This window comes from Myotis yumanensis, unplaced genomic scaffold (assembly GCF_028538775.1).
Source record: "Myotis yumanensis isolate MYYU_CA2020_CCGP unplaced genomic scaffold, mMyoYum1.0.hap1 SCAF_10, whole genome shotgun sequence".
NCBI classification, from domain to species: Eukaryota; Metazoa; Chordata; class Mammalia; order Chiroptera; family Vespertilionidae; genus Myotis; species Myotis yumanensis.
The window spans coordinates 72,358,294-72,377,790 of NW_027223761.1; the positions used below are offsets into that span (position 1 = coordinate 72,358,294).

Consider the following 19,497-nt stretch of genomic DNA (forward strand, 5'->3'; position numbering starts at 1 on the left):
TAGACTGTGTAAGGGTCCGGTCCTTTGTTCCTCCAACCACCAGGTGTCTTCTGGTTATCTGAGCTATGCGGTATTCAAGGCTGCAAGCTTTCTATAAGGTATCTGTTAACACATTAGGCACCCAGTCTGTTTTGTCTTCTGGACGGAAAGTATAGTGTCGGTCACCGGTGATGGACTGGGCACTTAATGTGTTAAGCACAGTAAGTTTTTCTCTGTCCTGTTTTATTCTCTTTAACCCTTTCAGTATGTACCCATCCTATATAATAAAACCCTAATATGCAAATCAACTGAACAGCGGAACAACTGGTCGCTATGATGTGCACTGACCACCAGGGGGCAGATGCTTAATTCAAGAGCTGCCTCCTGGTGGTCAGTGTACTCCCACAGGGGGAGCTCCACTCAGCCAGAAGCCGGGCTCACGGCTGGTGAGCACAGTGGTGGTAGTGGGAGCCTCTCCCCCCTCCACTGCAGCACTAAGAAACAGCGAGCCAAGCGGTAAGGAGCAGTGAGCAGGTGGGCGGTAAGGAGTGAGGGGTCCTAGACTGTGAGAGATATCCTGGACTGCGAGAGAAATGTCTGACTGCCGGCTTAGGTCCGATCCCTGGCCAGTATCGGGCCTAAGCTGGCAGGTGGACATCCCCCGAGGGGTCCCAGACTGCGAGAGGGCGCAGGCTGGGCTGATGGAACCCCCTCCCCCCCACCCCCAGTGCACCAACTTTGTGCACCGGGCCTCTAGTCTTTTATAAATACTTGGAAAGAGATTACATCAATTTATACTGTCCAAACAATGTATGTTCTTTTACTATACTAAGTATCTGTATTGTCAAACTTTAAAATTTTTGTCATGCTGATTAATAGGTCAGAAATGGTATTTTATTGTTTTATATGCATCTGATTACATCAAGGGAACTTTTTATGTTTTTTGGTCATTCAGATTTCTTAGACTATGAACTGTTTGTTTATGTTTTCTGCTTATTTTTTTTTTTCTTGAATTTTCTTACTGTTATTGTAGTTCTTTATAATCCAGTCCTTTTTTATTTGTATATATTCAGATAGTACCTCATATTTTGTCTAGCCTGTTGTCATTTGTCCTCCTTAGTTTGTAATTCCAGCCTTTTTTATCCTGTTGAGAAACTGATGTGTTTCTCTTTGAGTGTCTAGATGAGAACACTAGAAGAAATTCCTTGATTATAGATACTGTGAGATGTTGTTGACATTGCAGAATCTTTTTGGTATAAAGAAGTAAAATCTTTATGGTTTTGCTTATCCCTCTAAGTTAACTGTTAACTTAAATTTTGTGCTTTGAGATTCTGTACTTTATTATTATTTTTTTAAAATATATTTTATTGATTTTTTACAGAGAGGAAGGGAGAGAGATAGAGAGTTAGAAACATCGATGAGAGAGAAACATCGATCAGCTGCCTCCTGCACATCTCCCACTGGGGATGTGCCCGCAACCAAGGTACATGCCCTTGTCCGGAATCGAACCTGGGACCCTTCAGTCCGCAGGCCGACGCTCTATCCACTGAGCCAAACCGGTTTCGGCGAGATTCTGTACTTTAAAAAAAAAAATCCTCACCTGAGGATATGCTTATTGATTTTAGAGAGGGGGGAGGAGGGGGGGGGGAAGAGAGAGGTAGAGAGAGAAACATTGATCTGAGAGAAAACATCAATCGGTTGCCTTCCATAGGTGTTCTATCTGGGGATCAAATCCTCGCTATACAGGATGATGCTCCAACCAACTGAGCACACTGGCCAGGGCAATTCTGTGCTTTTATTTTATTCATCATTTTAATTTTTGACAGTATAGTTGATCATATTACTAGAAACTAACATTTAACTCTTTCCATTCTTCTCCATCTAATTGCCATCATTACTTCTAATAATTGCCACTATTATTTCTAGCATTTTCTGACCATCTAAGTAAGGCAAGCATGTCAAACTCAAAGACTAACATGGGCCAAATAAACAAGGTTTAAGTTTATGTGGGCCACAAAAAAACAAAAGCTTCAATTTTCATAGAAACATAGATTTATTTCAATAGAGAATGCTGAATACAAAGGGCTAAAATAAATGAGTAATCATTAACATAAAATAATAGAACATTTTAATAAAAATTAATATTTTTTCTTAAACATTAACTTACCAGACACTGAATAACTGCACAAATTAATAAGTGTAAGGCAAATAAACCTATTTTTCTTGTTCTCTGAAAGTGAAATATTTTCCTGTTGCACACACCAAACAAGTCAGTCCAAGACTAATAACGTGGCAATAGGCTGCTAAAATATTTGTTGTTAAGTATTAGTGGAGAGAAATGGTGCGCCTTGCTCATAGGTGCGTAAGGGAAATGAACGCAACATGATTATAGTAATCAATCATTAGCGAACGTTGTAGTTTGTTATTAATAATATGTATAACAGGATATTGTAAAAATTAAGTTATGAAATTTTTATTAAAATGTTTCTTATTAGTACATACCGATGTATTGGCTGGGCCACGAGTTTGACATACTTGATCTAAGGTAAGGTCAAGTTAAGAACCTCTAGTACTAGTATGTGGTTTTGAAGCACCCTTTACCTTCATCTCACTTACCTATATTGATATTGCTTAAGTGTCTCTCCCCTTTCTCTAGACCAAAATTTCTTTGATGGCCAGGTCTATGCCTGGTTTATTCATTATAGTCGTAGTGCCCAGACTAGTGTTGGGAACACAGGAGGCCCCAGTATTGTGACTAGACTACCAGCATCTCTTTACTGATTTTTGCTACCATCTTCTCACTGGATTCCTACCTCTAATCTTTTTTTAATTTAAATTCTTTATTGTTTAAAGTATTACATAAGTCCCTTTTTCCCCCATCGACCTCTCTGTGACCACCCCGACCCCCGAACACATACCTGCCCCCCCGCCCCCCGTCTGTGTCCATTGGTTATGCTCATATGCATGCACACAAGTCCTTTGGTTGATCTCTTACCCCCTTACCCCTCACCTTCCTTCATAGGTTGGACAGTCTGTTCGATGCTTCTTTGACTCTGGTTCTATTTTTGTTCATCGGTTTATGTTGTTCATTATATTCCACAAATGAGTGAGATCATGTGATATTTATCTTTTTCTGACTGGCTCATTTCATTTAGCATAATGCTCTCCAGTTCCATCCATGCTGTTGCAAATGGTAAGAGTTCCTTTTTTTTTTTTTTTTTATAGCAGCATAGTATTCCATTGTGTAGATGTACCACAATTTTCTAATCCACTCATTTGCTGATGGGCACTTAGGCTATTTAGAAATCTTAGCTATGGTAAATTGTGCTGCTATGAACATAGGGGTGCATATATCCTTTCTGATTGGTGTTTCTGGTTTCTTGGGATATATTCCTAGAAGTGGAATTACTAGGTCAAATGGAATTTCCATTTTTAATTTTTTGAGGAAACGCCATACTGTTTTCCATAGTGACTGCACCAGCAGTGCAAGAGGGTTCCTTTTTCTCCCCATCCTCTGCAGCACTTGTCATTTGTTGATTTGTTGATGATAGCCATTTTGACAGGTGTGAGATGCTACCTCTAATCTTGCTCTTCACTTTCTCCTCTGCTCTGAAATGAGTTTGCTCTTTGTGTAATACGAAGCCAGTCTCCTTCATGGCTCACTGTTGCCCCAGCATAAAACCTTAATAGCGGTTTAAAATGGTTTATGTGGCCTAGTTCCTGATTATTGTACAACCTAGTCTCTTAACCATTGTTTGTTTATGAGTCTCAATTTTAGTCAGTCTGAATTACTTTAAGTTCCCTCAAAGTGCTATATTTTTACTTTTCTCTGGGGTTTTGTGAGCATGCTGTTTTTCCTTAGATCTGAAGTGTCTCTGTGCCTTTTCCTTCCACAAAAGAAAATGTGGCTTATTTTTTCTCATTCTTAGTCTAAGACTGCACATATTAACTTACTAGGAAGTCTCTAATCCTTCATTGTGAGAGGTGTTTTAATTATGTGTGGCTTTAGTGCTCTGTAGTTTTATCTTCAAAGCATTTGTCAGTTACTTGTTCATTGTATTCCTATTTTATAGGCTAGCAAGGGCAGAGTTAGGCATATTGATTATTATATCTTCTGTTTCCAGCACAGTTGTAATTCATAGTAGGCTTTTTTTTTCATCCTCACCCAAGGATATGTTTTTATTGATATTTAGAGAGAGGAAGGGGCAGAGAGAGAGAGGAGAGAGTGTGAGAGAGAAACATTGATGTAAGAGAAACACCGACTGGTTGCTTCCAATACATGCATTGGTTGGGGATCAAACCTGCAACATTTTGCTGTATAGGATGATGCTCCAATCAACTGAGCCACCCAATCAGGGCCAAAGGAGGCATTTAATAGTAGCATTGGGTGAATGTTACTTTAGACCAGGGGTCCTCAAACTTTTTAAACAGGGGGCCAGTTCACTGTCCCACAGACTGTTGGAGGGCCAGACTGTAGTTTAAAAAAAAACTATGAACAAATTCCTATGCACACTGCACATATCTTATTTTGAAGTAAAAAAACAAAACGGGAACAAATACAATATTTGTATTTGCATGTGGCCCGCGGGCCGTAGTTTGAGGACCCCTGCTTTAGACATTATTTCCTGAAAGCTACAGAAGAGCGTCTTAAGAATGTTTTAAATATTTGTCCAAGGTTGCAACTGAGTCTCAGATATGTTATTTATGGTGGGATTATTTTTAAATTATGACCTCTGAAAATATTTTGTTTTAGTCCAGACTGCTGGAAAGAGAATTGAATCCATACTGGAAGGATGGTGGGACCGGTCTTCCACCAGAAGACTGTACTACGTCATCAGTTACTAAAGGTATGTATATTTTTGTAATAGCCACACAGGCATTTCTTATAACTTGGCAGCTGATCAATGATTATCTCATAAAGCTTTTAAAGGGCCTTTCTTTCCTCCCCTTCATGACATGCTTTCAACACTTCCCTCTTCCATATTGTACTTACTTAGAAAGGAAAGATGACAGAAAACTATGTCTGTCAGAGGTTCAGATCCCAAAGTTGAAATAAAGTTTTAAGACATGATCTGGTCCTAGCTGGTTTGACTCAGTGGATAGAGTGTCAGCCTGCAGACTGAAGGGTCCTGGGTTCGAATCCAGTCAAGGGCACATGCCTGGGTTGTGGGCTTGATCCCTCGTAGGGGGTGTGCAAGAGGCAGTCGATCAATGATTCTCTCTCATCATTGATGTCTCTCTCTCTGCCTTCCTCTCTGAAATCAGTAAAAAAAAGAAAAAAAAATATATACATATATACATACATATATACATACATATGTGTGTGTGTGTGTGTGTATATATATATACACACACACACACACACACACATATATATGAAATGATCTGCAGACTTTACTGCATATGCAGATAGTGTGGTCTTTCTGTTTAGACCAATGGTAGAGCGGAAATGGTTAGGCACCAAAAAGTTTATTACTATTGAGGTATGTAGAGGTCACATGCTATTGTAGGTAAGGACTCAGACTTTGGAGTTAGGGTTCTTGGGATTAGAACTCTGTATTTTCACTTACTCGTTTCATGAATTTGGGAAAATTTCCTGATCTCTCTGAGTCCATTGTACTCATGTGTAAGTACCTATCATATGGTATTGTGAGGATTAAATGAGAAAATCTGTTAGCATAGATTTAGTAATGAATCTATTATTACTAAATAATAGTAAATACTCAATAATGACAATGTCAAATAGTACTTTTCCTTACAATTAAATGTTCTGGGAAGATTTTATCAACAGTATTTTTGTAATGATTGAGGTGCCATATTTTTAGTAATTAATGAGTTAATCTTTATTTTTCTTTTTTTGGACTAAATTAAGTGGAAAAGTTTTTTTTAAAAAATATATTTTATTGAATTTTTACAGAGAGGAAGGGAGAGGAATAGAGAGTCAGAAACATCAGTGCGAGAGAAACATCCATCGGCTGCCTCCTGCACACTTCCCACCAGGGATATGCCCGCAACCACGGTACATGCCCTTGACTGGAATCGAATCTGGGACCCTTGAGTCCACAGGCAGACACTCTATCCGCTGAGCCAAACCAGTTAGGGCGAAAAGTATTTTTTTAAATCATTTTTTATTGATTTCAGAGAGGAAGGGAGAGGGAAAAGAGAGAAACATCAATGATGAGAGGGAATTATTGATCGGCTGCCTCCTGCACGCCCCCAACTGGGGATCGAGCCCTTAAGTGGAAAAATGAGTAAACTTTCAGTATCCATACAATATTATTTAAATCATATTTTAGTAACAGGAATATCTGTACATTTTAAAGTTTACATGGCACATTTACATATCAGCTTATTTTCATAGCAACCATGTGAAGATAGCAAAGTAGATGTTATAGCCCACTTCTGTAGTTCAGGGAACTAAAGCTGTAGTTCAGGGAACTAAAGCTTAAAGTGGCCAGGTTTATTTGCTCTAGTTTTGTGAGCAGTAGTAGAACCCAGGTTTCTGATTTCTAGTTCAGGGTTAGTTACTCTAGATTCTTCATTAGAAAACTATACTTGTTACTATGTAGTTACTATGTAGAAAACTAGCTTACAAAAACTTGCTTACAAAACTCCTGGTAGTTTCTCTTCTTATAAATTTCCTCCCTCTTTTTTTTAGATTCTCTTTTAGAATCTTTTGAGTTGGAAAAAATGTCAAAGGTGGTTTAAATCAGCTGCCTTTATATTACAGAAAAAGAAACAAACTTCCAAAGAAGTCAATGACTTGCTTAAGATCTTTAAACTAGTTAGTAGCAGCAGCAAGACTAAAAAATCTAGGTTCTCTTGATCTTTAGTTTATTGCTATTTTAATATTATCCTGTCTTCTAAGAAAAATGGGGAATGCAGCACAGATTCATTTGGTTATATTTAGTCTATAATAATATAACTTAATTATGATGGAAGCATACATTTTTTCAGTCTCTTAATTTTTGACGTATAAAAATAATTTCAGATACAGGAATATATTAAGTGCTGCATACCAATGAACTTATTATAACTATTGATATATTTTTATCTCAACATAGAGGACAGGAGCTATGTCTTATTCATGTTTTTATTCCCTACTTGTGCAACAAATTTTCATATTCATAGTAAATTTCACTAAATATTTGTTGGATTGAATTTCAAGATTGATGGTGCTAACAAATTGGTATTTTTTTATTTGCTTTTTAAATTCTGAATTTGGTAATTTCTCTTGTTAAAAATATTGTATTTTTGCCATCTCTAATCATAAGATTAATAAGCCCATTGAAATAGAATATATAATCAACTGAAGGTAACATTACTATAAAAATATTTCTAAAATTGTGTATTTGACTAATGACTGAATTGAATGAAAATTATTACTCCTGTTTTCATAATTGTCAACATAGAGGAATTAAAGCAGTGTTATTTTTTCTCTGAGATTTTTTTTCCCTCTGAAAACTGTTAATATATTGGTGATTGTTCAGGAAATTTTTATTGTGCCCATCAGTATTTTGTCAGTTTCACAAATCTTTGGAATAAACAATTTAATTACATAGTTGGGACATTAACATAAGTTTAATTATAAGAGGTTTCTCTTATCACTGTATAAACTGCAGATTTATACTAACTTTCTGAGTAGTTAAATCGTTAATTTTGAGCTCATAGACTAGATAAGCAAGAAAGAGCAAGAGCAAAAGAAACTTGAATAAAAAGTGAATTATTGAGTTAACTAGAGATCTAGGTTTTGAAGTACAAAGTATTTTATTTTATTTTATTTTATTTTTTTTAATATATTTTATTGATATTTTACAGAGAGGAAGGGAGAGAGATAGATAGTTAGAAACATCGATGGGAGAGAAACATCGATCAGCTGCCTCCTGCACATCTCCCAGTGGGGATGTGCCCGCAACCCAGGTACATGCCCTTGACCGGAATCGAACCTGGGACCCTTCAGTCCGCAGGCCGACGCTCTATCCACTGAGCCAAACCGGTTTCGGCAAAGTACACAGTATTTTAGACCTGTAAAGAATGACCCATTATCTTAGAACAGTAAAGATAAACTCAGATTTGAATGAGGAACTTGAATTTGAGGGTTGAAAATTTGCTTTTTCTTTAACCTTTTTTATTGACATTTAACACTTACAGAAAATTACACAACCCTTAAGTATACAGACTGATCATTTTCACAAAGTGAAAACATTTGTGTTATCGGCACACAGTTTGAGAAACAGAACATTATTAGCATTCCAAAAGCTCCTTTTGTGGTCATTCTAGTCCTTATGCTGTTACCAGAAGAGTAACAACTATTCTGATTTCTAGCACCAAAAATCAGTTTTTCCTGGAATCATACACTATGCCCTCTTTTGTTTTCTGCTTCTTTGTCCACATTTTAAGATTCATCCATGTTTGTATAGTTGTAGTCACTCATTCTCATTACTATATAGTATTTATTTTAGAAATATATCATAATTTAAGGGGACATCTATAATGCTTTCAACAATAAAGATTAAAAAAAGATACATCAATTTATAATATACTAGGGGCCTAGTGCACAAAAATTTGTGCACTGGGGAGGGGGTTCCCTCAGCCCAGCTTGCCCCCTATCACATACTGGGAGCCCTAGGGGATGTCCTACTACCTGCTCCCTGCTCCCCTTGGGGAGCGGGCCTAAGCCACAGTCTGGCCTCCCTTTGTGGGAGTCGACCAGGCTGATCAGGGGAAGGCACCAGCCCCATCACCGCACTGTTGCAGCCACTGCCAGTCACCTCAGCCACCAAGGTGTTTTCATCAACACGGACTCCAGTCCCTTTACCATGAAAAAATGACAACTTTCTTTAGGCATTTTCAAGAAGTGTCTTTCATAGGATATGACATTTCTTTTTTTCTTTATCCTCACTTGGGGATATGTTTCCATTGATTTTTAGAGAATGTGGAAGAGAAAGGGAAAGACAGAGAGAAACATCAAAGTGAGAGGAACACTTTGATTGGTTGCCTCCTGCATGAGCCCTGACCTGGGCGCAGGCCAGGGAGGAGCCTGCAACCTAGGTACATGCCCTTGGTCAGAATTGAACCCAGAATCTGCGTTGGGCAGGCCGAGGCATTATCCACTGAGCCAAACCGGCTAGGACAGGATATGACATTTCTTAACCCTCCAGCAGCAGACCTTCCTTTTTTTCTCCAGGAGTGTGGTAAAAAAAAACCCTAGATCACTTTTTGGACTCTTATTACTCAAGTTACTAAGAATATTACCAGTGGCATACAGGGAGCTTAACCAATCAGCAGTCAGAAAAGATGTTTCCTCTGTAGTTCACACCAATTGCTGGTTTGGCCCCTGCCCAGGCCTAACGCCTCTGGCGAGTCATTAGCCCTGGGCCAGGGCACCCCCAGCTCCCAGCCGCCATGGCCATCAAGGATCGCTGGCTGGCTGCGCCCCGGTTCAGGCCACCACCACCATCAAGGATCACCGGCTGGCTCCTCCCCGGCCCAAGCCTAAAGCCTCTGGCCGAGGCGTTAGGCCTGGGCCGGGGCAACCCCAGCTCCCCGCCACCGCAGCCATCAACGATCCCTGGCTGGCTCCTCCCTGACCCAGGCCTAAAGTCTCAGGCTGAGGTTTTAGGCCTGGGCCGGGGCACCCCCAGCTCCCCGCAGCTGCCGCCAGCAAGGATCGCTGGCTCAATGATTGCTGGTTGGCTCCGCCCTGGTTCCCTGCCTCCGCCACCATCAACAATCGCTGGCTGGCTCCTCCCCGGCCCAGGCCTAAAGCCTCTGGCCGAGGCATTAGGCCTGGGCTGGGGCACCCCCAGCTCTCCGCAGCTGCCGCCAGCAAGGATCGCTGGCTGGCTCCTCCCCGGCCCAGGCCTAAAGCCCCAGCTCCCCACCGCTTTAGACCTGGACCGGGGACCCTCAGCTCCCGCCTCAGCCTATCGCTGGCTGGCTCTGCCCTGGTTCCCCGCCTCCGCCACCATCAACAATCGCTGGCTGGCTCCTTCCCGGCCTAAGCCTAAAGCCTCTGGCCAAGGCTTTAGGCTAGGGCCAGGGCACCCCCAACTCCTGCCACTGCTACCACCAAGGATCGCTGGCTGGCTCCTCCCTGACCCAGGCCTAAAGCCTCAGTCCGTGGCTTGGAGCTGACATATGCAAATTAGCTGCCAACTTGGCTGGCGATTAATTTGCATATCTCACTGATTAGCCAATGGGAAGGGTAGCGGTCGTACGGCTAATTACCATGTTTCTCTTTTATTAGATAGGATATCCATTTAACTAATGATAAACATATGGGTTATTTTCTAGGCTGAGATTACGGCAGATTCTTAATGATTCTTGTACGTGTCTTTTGGGATCTGTGTTGTATGCATTTTATTTGGCTGTAGAATTGGGGCACTGTAAAGTAATCTGCTATTTGGACAAGAAAAATCAGGAACAGAATTTTGACTTAAATAATTGATTAGATTTCTTTTTAAAAATATATATTTTTATTGATTTCAGAGAGGTAGGGAGAGGAGGAGAAGGATAGAAACATCATTGATGAGAGAGAATCATTGATTGGCTGCCTCCTGCACGCCCCACACTGGGGATCTACCCCACAACCTGAGCATGTGCCCTGACTGGGAATTGAACCATGACCTCCTGGTTCATAGGTTGACGCTCAACCACTGAGCCATGCTGGCTGGGCTAGATTTCTTATTTAAGTGTATCAAAGTGTGATATGTATAGAAGGAAATAAAGTTGATTGAAGACATTCAGATTTTCATAGTGGTAATCGTTAGTAATGTAGAATAGTTTGATTTGATATACATTTAAGCATTATCATCTATAATTTCCATATTTGTTTTTGTGGTATATTAGAGGTATTTTTCCCTCTCTATGTCTGTACCTTTGTTCCTTATTTATTTCTGGGAATTCTATGCCTATTCTTAACTCTGTTTGAAGAAATCCAACTTTTTTTGAGCCTGGTTTGTGAAATTTTTCCTTACCTTCCATTTAAAAATACTCCTTCCCTTTTAAAATTTTTTAAGTAATTCTGTCTCTTTGTATTATTTAGCCAATATTATGTTTATTGTTATTACTTACATTCCTTTATTCTCATCTCTTAGATTTTAGTTTTTTGAGGATAGATTTATTTATTTTTCTTTCCTCATAGTCACAAATTCTATACTTTGCATATATAGGCATGCAAATATATGGTAAATTTTAAATGCATTTATGATTTTTATGTTAAAAAATGTTTAATTTTATTTTTAAGTGATTTTAGAAATAATAAATATTAATTCTGTTATACCACATGGAAAGTATAACTGACATTTAATATTGAAATTTAGTTTCAGTAATAGAAGATGGTGGATTAAGCTGGCTAAGGAAGTCTTATCAAAGAATGAAGGAACAAGCTGAGAAACAGAATAGAAATTTTGAAGACATTGTAGCTGAAAGATATGGGGTAAGTATTCATATTAAGGAGATATGTGTTATTTTTAGAGTTATGTGGGAAATTAAGTTCTTTAACTTAGACAGTGTTTTGTGCCATGAAACACTTTTGAATTGACTTGGTATTAAAGTTTAAATTTATGTACTGTTGAAGCCATTTTCTGCTTTTCATTATTATATAAACTTATGTACCATTTTTATTGACATAATGAATATAAAACTTAAGTACTTTAAATTTAAGTGTGTGCGAGTTTAATGTAAAAATAACATTTTCTCATTATGAAGGAAAATAATACAGGAAAGCCTCCATAGTATACCTTTGGAGATAACCATGGTTGAAATTTTGTTATATTTTAGTTTCCCCCTCTAGAGTTTTTACTATATTTCAGGAATACAACTGTTTTTTACAAGTATATACATATGTATATGTGTATGTATGTGTGTATACAGGGGTGGGCAAACATAGTTTTACAATTGTGAGTACATGAAACAGTTTATTTTTATATTATTTTTAATTATGAATTATTTTTCATAGAAACAACTGTCCTTTTTTCTTAATGTCCTTTTTCCTTAATTTCTGAAAAAAAGCAGGTTTAGATAGTTGTAAGAATTTGAAAATATAGGCTAGCAAAAAGAAAAAGGAGAGAAAAGTTATTCTTTGTTTAAAATACGTAATCTTTGTTAATATTTTGACACAAAACCTTTTTGAGATAAAGTAAATTGTTTTATTAAATTAGGCTTATCGTTTTATTAAATAGCCTTATATATCCTGCTATTTTCACTTGCTAATAAGACATAATTGGATATCAGTAAATATATTCATTTTAATGACTTCTTAATTTTTAAATATATTTGAATGGTTTTACCTTATTTAATTGTCAGTGAAGAGACATATATATGTTTTTATTTTTTTCTCCTGTTAAATAGCACTGTGCTGACCATCTTTGTACAATCCATTTTGTATACTTATTTGGATATCTTTTTTTAAATATATTTTATTGTTGGGTTAATTTGCATACTCTCCTGATTGTCTGGTTAGCATAGCGAAGGTATGGTCAATTTACATGTTTGTCTATTATTAGGTAAGACTAGAGGCCCGATGCATGAAATTCATGCAAGAGTAGGCCTTCCTTCCCCTGGCTGCCAGCACCGGCTTCCCTCTGGCCCCCGGGATCCAGGCTTCCCTTGCAGCCCTAGCTTCCTCTGGTCTGATTAGCATATTACACTTTTGTTATTCTAGATTGCTCACTGTATTCCCTATGCTGTACTTTACATCTCTGCGACTATTTTTATAACTGCCAATTTGTACTTCTTAATCCCTCCCCCTTTTTCACCCATCTGGCAACCATCAATTTGTTCACTGTATCGATGAGTCTATTTTTGTTTTGTTTGTTCATTTATTTTGTGTTTAGATACTACACATAAGTTAAATCATCTGGTATTTGTCTTTTTCTTTTTGGCTTATTTCACTTAGCATGATACCCTCTAGGTCCACCCATGCTGTCAGAGATGGCAAGATTTCATTCTCCTGTTTGATCATGGCATTTCCTTTAATTAGTGAATTTACATCTTTATGTCCTTTAGTTTTCTTTTTATGTTATTTTTATTAAGTTTTGATAGTAGGAATAATTATTATTGGATTGTGACATTTTATATAATTTCTTAATGCTTTAGAACAGTTAATCATCAAATGAGACATTTTGACATAGTAGTTAAAAACTTTGGCTTTGGCCCTAACTGGTTTGGCTTAGTGGATAGATCGTAGGCCTGCGGACTCAAGGGTCCCACGTTCGATTCCGGTCAAGGGCATGTACCTTGGTTGCGGGCACATACCCAGTGGGGAGTGTGCAGGAGGCAGCTGATTGATGTTCCTCTCTCATCAATGTTTCTAGCTCTCTATCCCTCTCCCTTCCTCTCTGTGAAAAATCAATAAAATATATTTAAAAAAAAAACCAAAAAAAAAAAACTTTGGCTTTGTAGTTATATGGTTCTGAATTTCAATATCAGGTTTGTTACTTTATTGCTTTGTGACCTTGGCGTCATTCCCTCCCTTCCCCCCCATTTTAAAAACATGACTATTAGTATCATTTTCATAGAATTGTTGGAAATATTAATAATCATTTTAGTGCTTTACATGTGCTAGGCATTGCTAAAATACTGTGTGTGTAATTCACTTATTTAATACAACAATATAATTATTCTTGTTTTAGGAGGAAACTGAGACAGACACAGGTTAAATAACCAAGATTACATGGTCAATACGTAGATTTGAACTTAGGTATTGACCTTAGAGCCTACTTAAATTATGCAAACAATGTAATATAGTAAGCATTGGATAAATTGTGGTAATTGCTTTTTTGTTGTCTTTATTTATCATATTTTATTGACTCTAAGAAGCCACTAATTGTAGCTGTCAATGAGGAGGTGCTTTCATTATGAAAACATTTCCCCCATCTTAGTGCCAAAATTTCTATTCTGTTTATGTTGTCATTGAATTTAAGAAATAGGTTAAATCTGTATTTTAAAAATAATAAAAAAAATAAATTTTATGGATTATCTCTGTCTCGTGCAAGGTAATAACTTCAGCATGTTTTGGTTTCCCATCTCACCTCTCAGATGTTATTGAAATAATTTGAAATTTTTATTCCAGTTTGTTATAAATTTAAAAATATGCACCTTATTCTTGACAGTTGCATTAGACCTCACAACTACAAGAACAATTATTTTGACTTACTCGTTACATTCGCCATTTGGTTTATAGCATGCCTTCCTTTTTGCAGTGATTCTTACCCTAATTCATTTATGGTTTAGCTTACTGATCCTGAGTAATTTCCCGCCCACCCTCCAGTGATTTGCATTCTGATATTTTTGGCAGTTTTTGGAGATGATTTTTTTTTGGTCAATACCAGGATAGGATAGTTTGTGAACTGAATTCTGTACATAGAATTATTGCCTTATAATTATTTTTAAAATTGATCTTTATTCCATTATTTATAGCATTTAGTTGTAGATGAGAAGTTAACAATCTTACTTTCTTTCCTTAGTAGGTAATGTGTTACTTGTTTGCCTACTCCCATCTGTTTACATGCCTATGCTTACTCCTTCCTTCCTCTGATCTAGTCTTTTTTAAGAATTCTTTTTTATGTGAATTTTGAGACTAGGGAATTAGAGTTTTTAATGCATGAGTCTTTTTTTAAAAAATTCATTTATTGTTGAAGGTATTACATATGTCCCCTTTCTCCCCCATGACCTCTCCCAGCCCGCCCTTGCCCCCCAATATAGGCCTTCACCCTCCTATTGTCTGTGCCCATTGGTTATGCTTACATGCATGCATACAAGTCCTTTGGTTGATTTCCTACCCGCCCCCACCCCTGCCTTCCCTCTGAGGTTTGATGGAATGCATGAGTCTTTTTATGCTTCACTTTCTTCCCTCTCTATGGATATCGGATGAGCACTTTGGAACTGGAAAATTAGCTAGGGAAATTTTCTTATATTACTACATTTTGTTAGTATTTTTTTCTATCTCTGCTCTTTCTTTCTGCAAGTATTAGTACATGCATGTTAAATTACCTTGAATTAAGTGTCCATGTTTCTTACGTATCTATTTACCATCTTTTCCTAACTGTAGAGAATTCCCAGGCTAGTGTTGAATTCACTAATTTGGATTCCATGCTTTCTATTTCTCCATGCACTGTATCTGCATGTTTATAGACACAGTTTTTATTTTCAAGTCTTTCTTGTTCTTGAACTCTGCTTTTCACATAGAGTTTGTATGTTTTAGCAGTGTAGCAACCTCTTGAAACTCAGTAACAGTTAGGAATTTTTAAAAAATTATTTCTCAACTATTTCCTGTATTATGTATTTTACTGACTCCTTTTCGGTTCCAAGATTTCTTTTTGATTTGGTAATTTTTCATTGATTAATTATATTTTAAAAGTATTTATTTTGGGTAGTGTATTAGTTTGCTAAGGCTGCCATAACAAAGTTCTACAGACTGGATGACTTAAATAACAAGTTTATTTTCTCACAGTCTAGGACAGGGTTGGGGAATGTCCGGTCCTCGGGTCGTATAAGGCCCATGAAATCATTTGGTCTGGCCCTGCCAAGGCATTAGGGGTGAGTTAATTAAATGTTTGACCAAGTATAGCAGGTTAATTTTTAAGCTGATAATTTTGTATGGCCCACGAATGACCTTATAAATATCCAAATGGTCCATGGCAGAAAAAGTTTCCTTATCCTTGGTTTAGGAGCATGGAAGTCCAAGATGTAGATGTCAGCAGGTTTGGTTTCTTCTGAGGCCTCTCTTCTTGGCATGTAAATGACTGCCTTCCAGCTGTATCTCACATAGTATTTTCTCTTTGTGTGCATCTGGGTATCTCTGTGTGTCCACATTTCTTCTTATAAGGACATTAGTCAGATTGGATTAGGGCTTAACCTAATGACCTCATTTTTACTTAGTCATCTTTTTAAAGGCTGTTTTCCAGTGCGGTCAGATTCAGAGGTACTCTTGGTTAGAACTTCAACATGTGACTTTGGTGCGGGGGAGGATACAATTTAGCCCACATGAAGTAGGATGATCGTGTGTGTGTGTGTGTGTGTGTGTGTGTATTTTACCTCTGTTGGATTTTTCTTTCATTGTGCTAAATAACAGCGCATCATGGCCCAGTAGAATATGGGGTACAAATCATTGAACCTTTTAAAATTTTATATATCTTGTTTACTTTTTTTCCTTTTTAGTCAATGGAAATATTTCAATCGAAATTAGAAGAAGCTGAAAAAACTGCATCCACAAAAGAAGACTGTAGACAAGAACGCTGGAGGAAGCCAACGTATTCAGATAGAGCACTAAGTAGTCAAGAAAGTAGAAAATCAGACTTGACAAAATATAATAAAAGTTCAAGGGATAGGCATAGTTCAACAGATATTACAAAAAATAAAGATAAGTTTTATGGAGATGAAAAATATAATAGATCTGGGTCTTCAGAAACATATAGAAGAGACTCCAATTCAAGGCAAAGTCAAGAGTTTTCTTCTCTTGGAAATTTGAGACCTAAATTTATAAGGCCCTCAGATGATGAACTGTCATTTCATCACATGGGCAGGAATGTTGAATCTAGTTCACCCTCAGCACTGGCCACTCAGGGTTCTGTGCGTTGTGGTTTTCGAAAACCGACAGAGAACAGCGAAGAAAATTTATCATCACGGAGTCGCTCTGATGAGAGAGAAGGAGAGAGGAAACATTCAAATCGAAATCCATTGGAAACCAGTCACAGTGTTGACTATCGACATATCTCAGAAGATGGAAGAGAGAAATCACACGATGAAAGCTTGAGGGATGACTCTCTGAGAAAAGAACATCTACAGGACACAAACCCTTCATTTTCAGGGTATTTTGTCATTTGTTTTTAAACCAATAAATTAACATTAAGGTCCAGAGGATTCAACTGACTGAACTGTATTTTTAGAACATCAGTTATTAATTAGATGTGAGTTGTGATCTCCTGTTTCTTAAATTTGATGGACAAGATATGTGCATTTAACAATTCAGTAGTTTCGTTTTATGGATTGCATTTCATTTCATAGTTTTATTTAACAAAAAAAGTTGGAAGAATTCAATAGCTATATTTGCTTAAAATTTGTTGCTTTTTTGCAACCTAAAAAACTGAATGAATTAATAATCTTTTTAAATGGATATGCTACAGGAAATACTTTGGTGTATTTTGTTACTGTTTCCATATTACTTTCAAAGGAAATTATTCCATTGTTATGAATAATTATAATTCTAAATATCGCATGCCTACTGGAGGTCTGGGAGACTAAAGGAAAATATATTGCTTTAGCCCAAATAAGAAGTGACAAAGGAATATGAAAGATCCTGCACAAGGAAGCATGACTGTATGGTGGTGGTTTTGCAGAGAAAAAATAATCCACTTTTGATACTTGACAGGTTTTAATACGAATGTTAGAGTTTTCAGAGCGAAATATGGGTAAGATAGTGGTTGTATCTGTAATGATTAGGGAAATAGATAGTATTTACTGGTTTTATTATTCTTGTACATAATATTATGCTTATGGGTTAGTAGAATAGGAAACCCAGGTAGAGTGTAATTAGACCTAGGAAAACTTGATTTAGCATAGAGGTAGGCTTGTAAGAGATAACCATAAATAGAAAATGAATATCCAAGGATAGTGACTTAACTATACTCGAATAATCATCAAAATATGTTTAAAAATACCACCCAATGAATGTGACATGAAAGGAAGAGGTTTTAGGCAATAAAAGAATTCAGTGGTGGCAGTAGTGGGTTTAAGCGTTGTGTTCAGGGTCATGAGTGGTAAATCACTTTTGTTAATGGCTCCATCTGAAGCTGTGGATTTAAAGCACAGTGTTGCTTTAGTGGGAGTAAGCTGGCAGAATTCTAGACTGATGGGAGGCCAGTCAGATGGGCGCTGGTTCAAGTCAGAGCTTTGCTCCCAGAAACCAAAGGAGGAATCTAGTTGTGTTGACTTTATAAACATGGCAGGGATAGAGAATGTCTAAGGTTGTGTGCGTGTGTAATTGTCCAGGCTTACTCCAGATTCTCAAGGGGGTAGACTACTCCAGTTTTCAGTTGCTAAGAGGCACATAAATGCGAAGATACTTATAGGTATAGGTAGTTAACTGTTACAGTATTTACATGCAAGGAGTGATTGACTCTTCTAGGATAAGATTAGGAGGAATGGAGTCCCGGAAAGTTGTGTAGGGAAAGGCAGTGAGCTCTTGAAGGAAAACTCCTTAGGCAGTAAGTGGGAAAGGGCAACCAACATGGAGCTGGGGGTGGGGAAAACATGGACAGAGATGGAGTGGTATAGTTCAGGATTTGCAAATAGTATTTTGGAAGGTGGATGCAGTAGCTACCTGAGAGGAGGGTATATCTCTTCTTAGGTTTTGCATCTTTTAATCCTGTTAGAATGCTTAGCACATATTGGCCTCTCTACTGAATGAGAGGAAAATGGTAAGCAGATATTGCAAATATTGCCTGTTTATCCTGTAAATGGCTCCAGAAGCATGTCTATGAATTGGGCAGTATCCTATAGTGATAGGGAAGAAGTATCTCAAGGATTTAAAATAGATCAGATTTGGATTTTAGAAAGATTCCAAGGTGGTGTGAAGGTTAGTTTGGGAAATGGAACAGATTTAAGGCTGATATACTGGTGAGGAGGCTATGGCTGAGAGACAAGCAGTCATGAGCCAGAGGAGTGAATGTGGAGGAGAGGAGGAGTTTGACTCAGTGATGAAGCTTTTCATTCTGTGGCCTCTTGAAAGGACTTGGTTACTTATCTGTGCACCAGCTCTAGACAGTCTTTGTTAAACTGTTCTTGAAGAGACTTCACATTGGATTTGAAACATGATGCACAAAGAACTGATGGGAGGATTCCTCTTTGACTCAGTGTTTGGCTTTCATTGGCAAAGGGACTAACCATTCTTGAGCACCAGTTTAAGTGCTGTGTTTGGACTGTTTGTTTCTTTTATTCATTCAAATTTGAAAGAAGTATCTGGTCTGAAGGGGAGGTTATTTTTGTACCCGAGATGTCCCTTGGAACTTAAATTAGAAAAATTTAAAATTTTTTTCTGCTATTATATTTCTGTAATTATATTACTGCAATTGCAGTAATTTATACATTATTGCATTTAATTCAATAACATGAAGGTAAATATTTTTTTTTTTTTAATTTTTCGCTTAAAGTATTACAAAGGGTATTACATAAGTGTCCTTTTTTCCCCCCCGCCCTTGACAAACCCCTACCCTCCCTTATCCCCCAGTGTCTTATGTCCATTAGTTATGCTTATATGCATGCATACAAGTCCTTCGGTTGATCTCTTACTCCCCTCCCTCCTGCCCCCCAACTCTCTCTGGCCTTCCCACTGCAGTTTGACAATCAGTTTGAGGCAGCTCTGCCTCTGTATCTATTATTGTTCAAAAGTTTGTAATGGTCTTTATTATCCATGAATGAGTGAGATCATGTGGTATTTTTCCTTCATTGACTGGCTTGTTTCACTTAGCATAATGCTCTCCAGTTCCATCCATGATGTTGCAAATGGTAGGAGTT

General features: G+C 37.6%; 1 protein-coding gene across 1 annotated transcript in view; it reads left to right on the top strand.

Annotated features, from left to right (window-relative positions):
- The window catches only part of CWF19L2 (CWF19 like cell cycle control factor 2), a 94,471-nt gene that overhangs the window by 17,889 nt on the left and 57,085 nt on the right, over positions 1-19,497 (top strand). Inside the window, exons 6-8 of the mRNA XM_070425989.1 lie at positions 4,733-4,826; positions 11,304-11,419; positions 16,144-16,793. Coding sequence (XP_070282090.1) covers positions 4,733-4,826; positions 11,304-11,419; positions 16,144-16,793 — 860 coding nt within the window. The remainder of the gene's footprint in view (positions 1-4,732; positions 4,827-11,303; positions 11,420-16,143; positions 16,794-19,497) is intronic.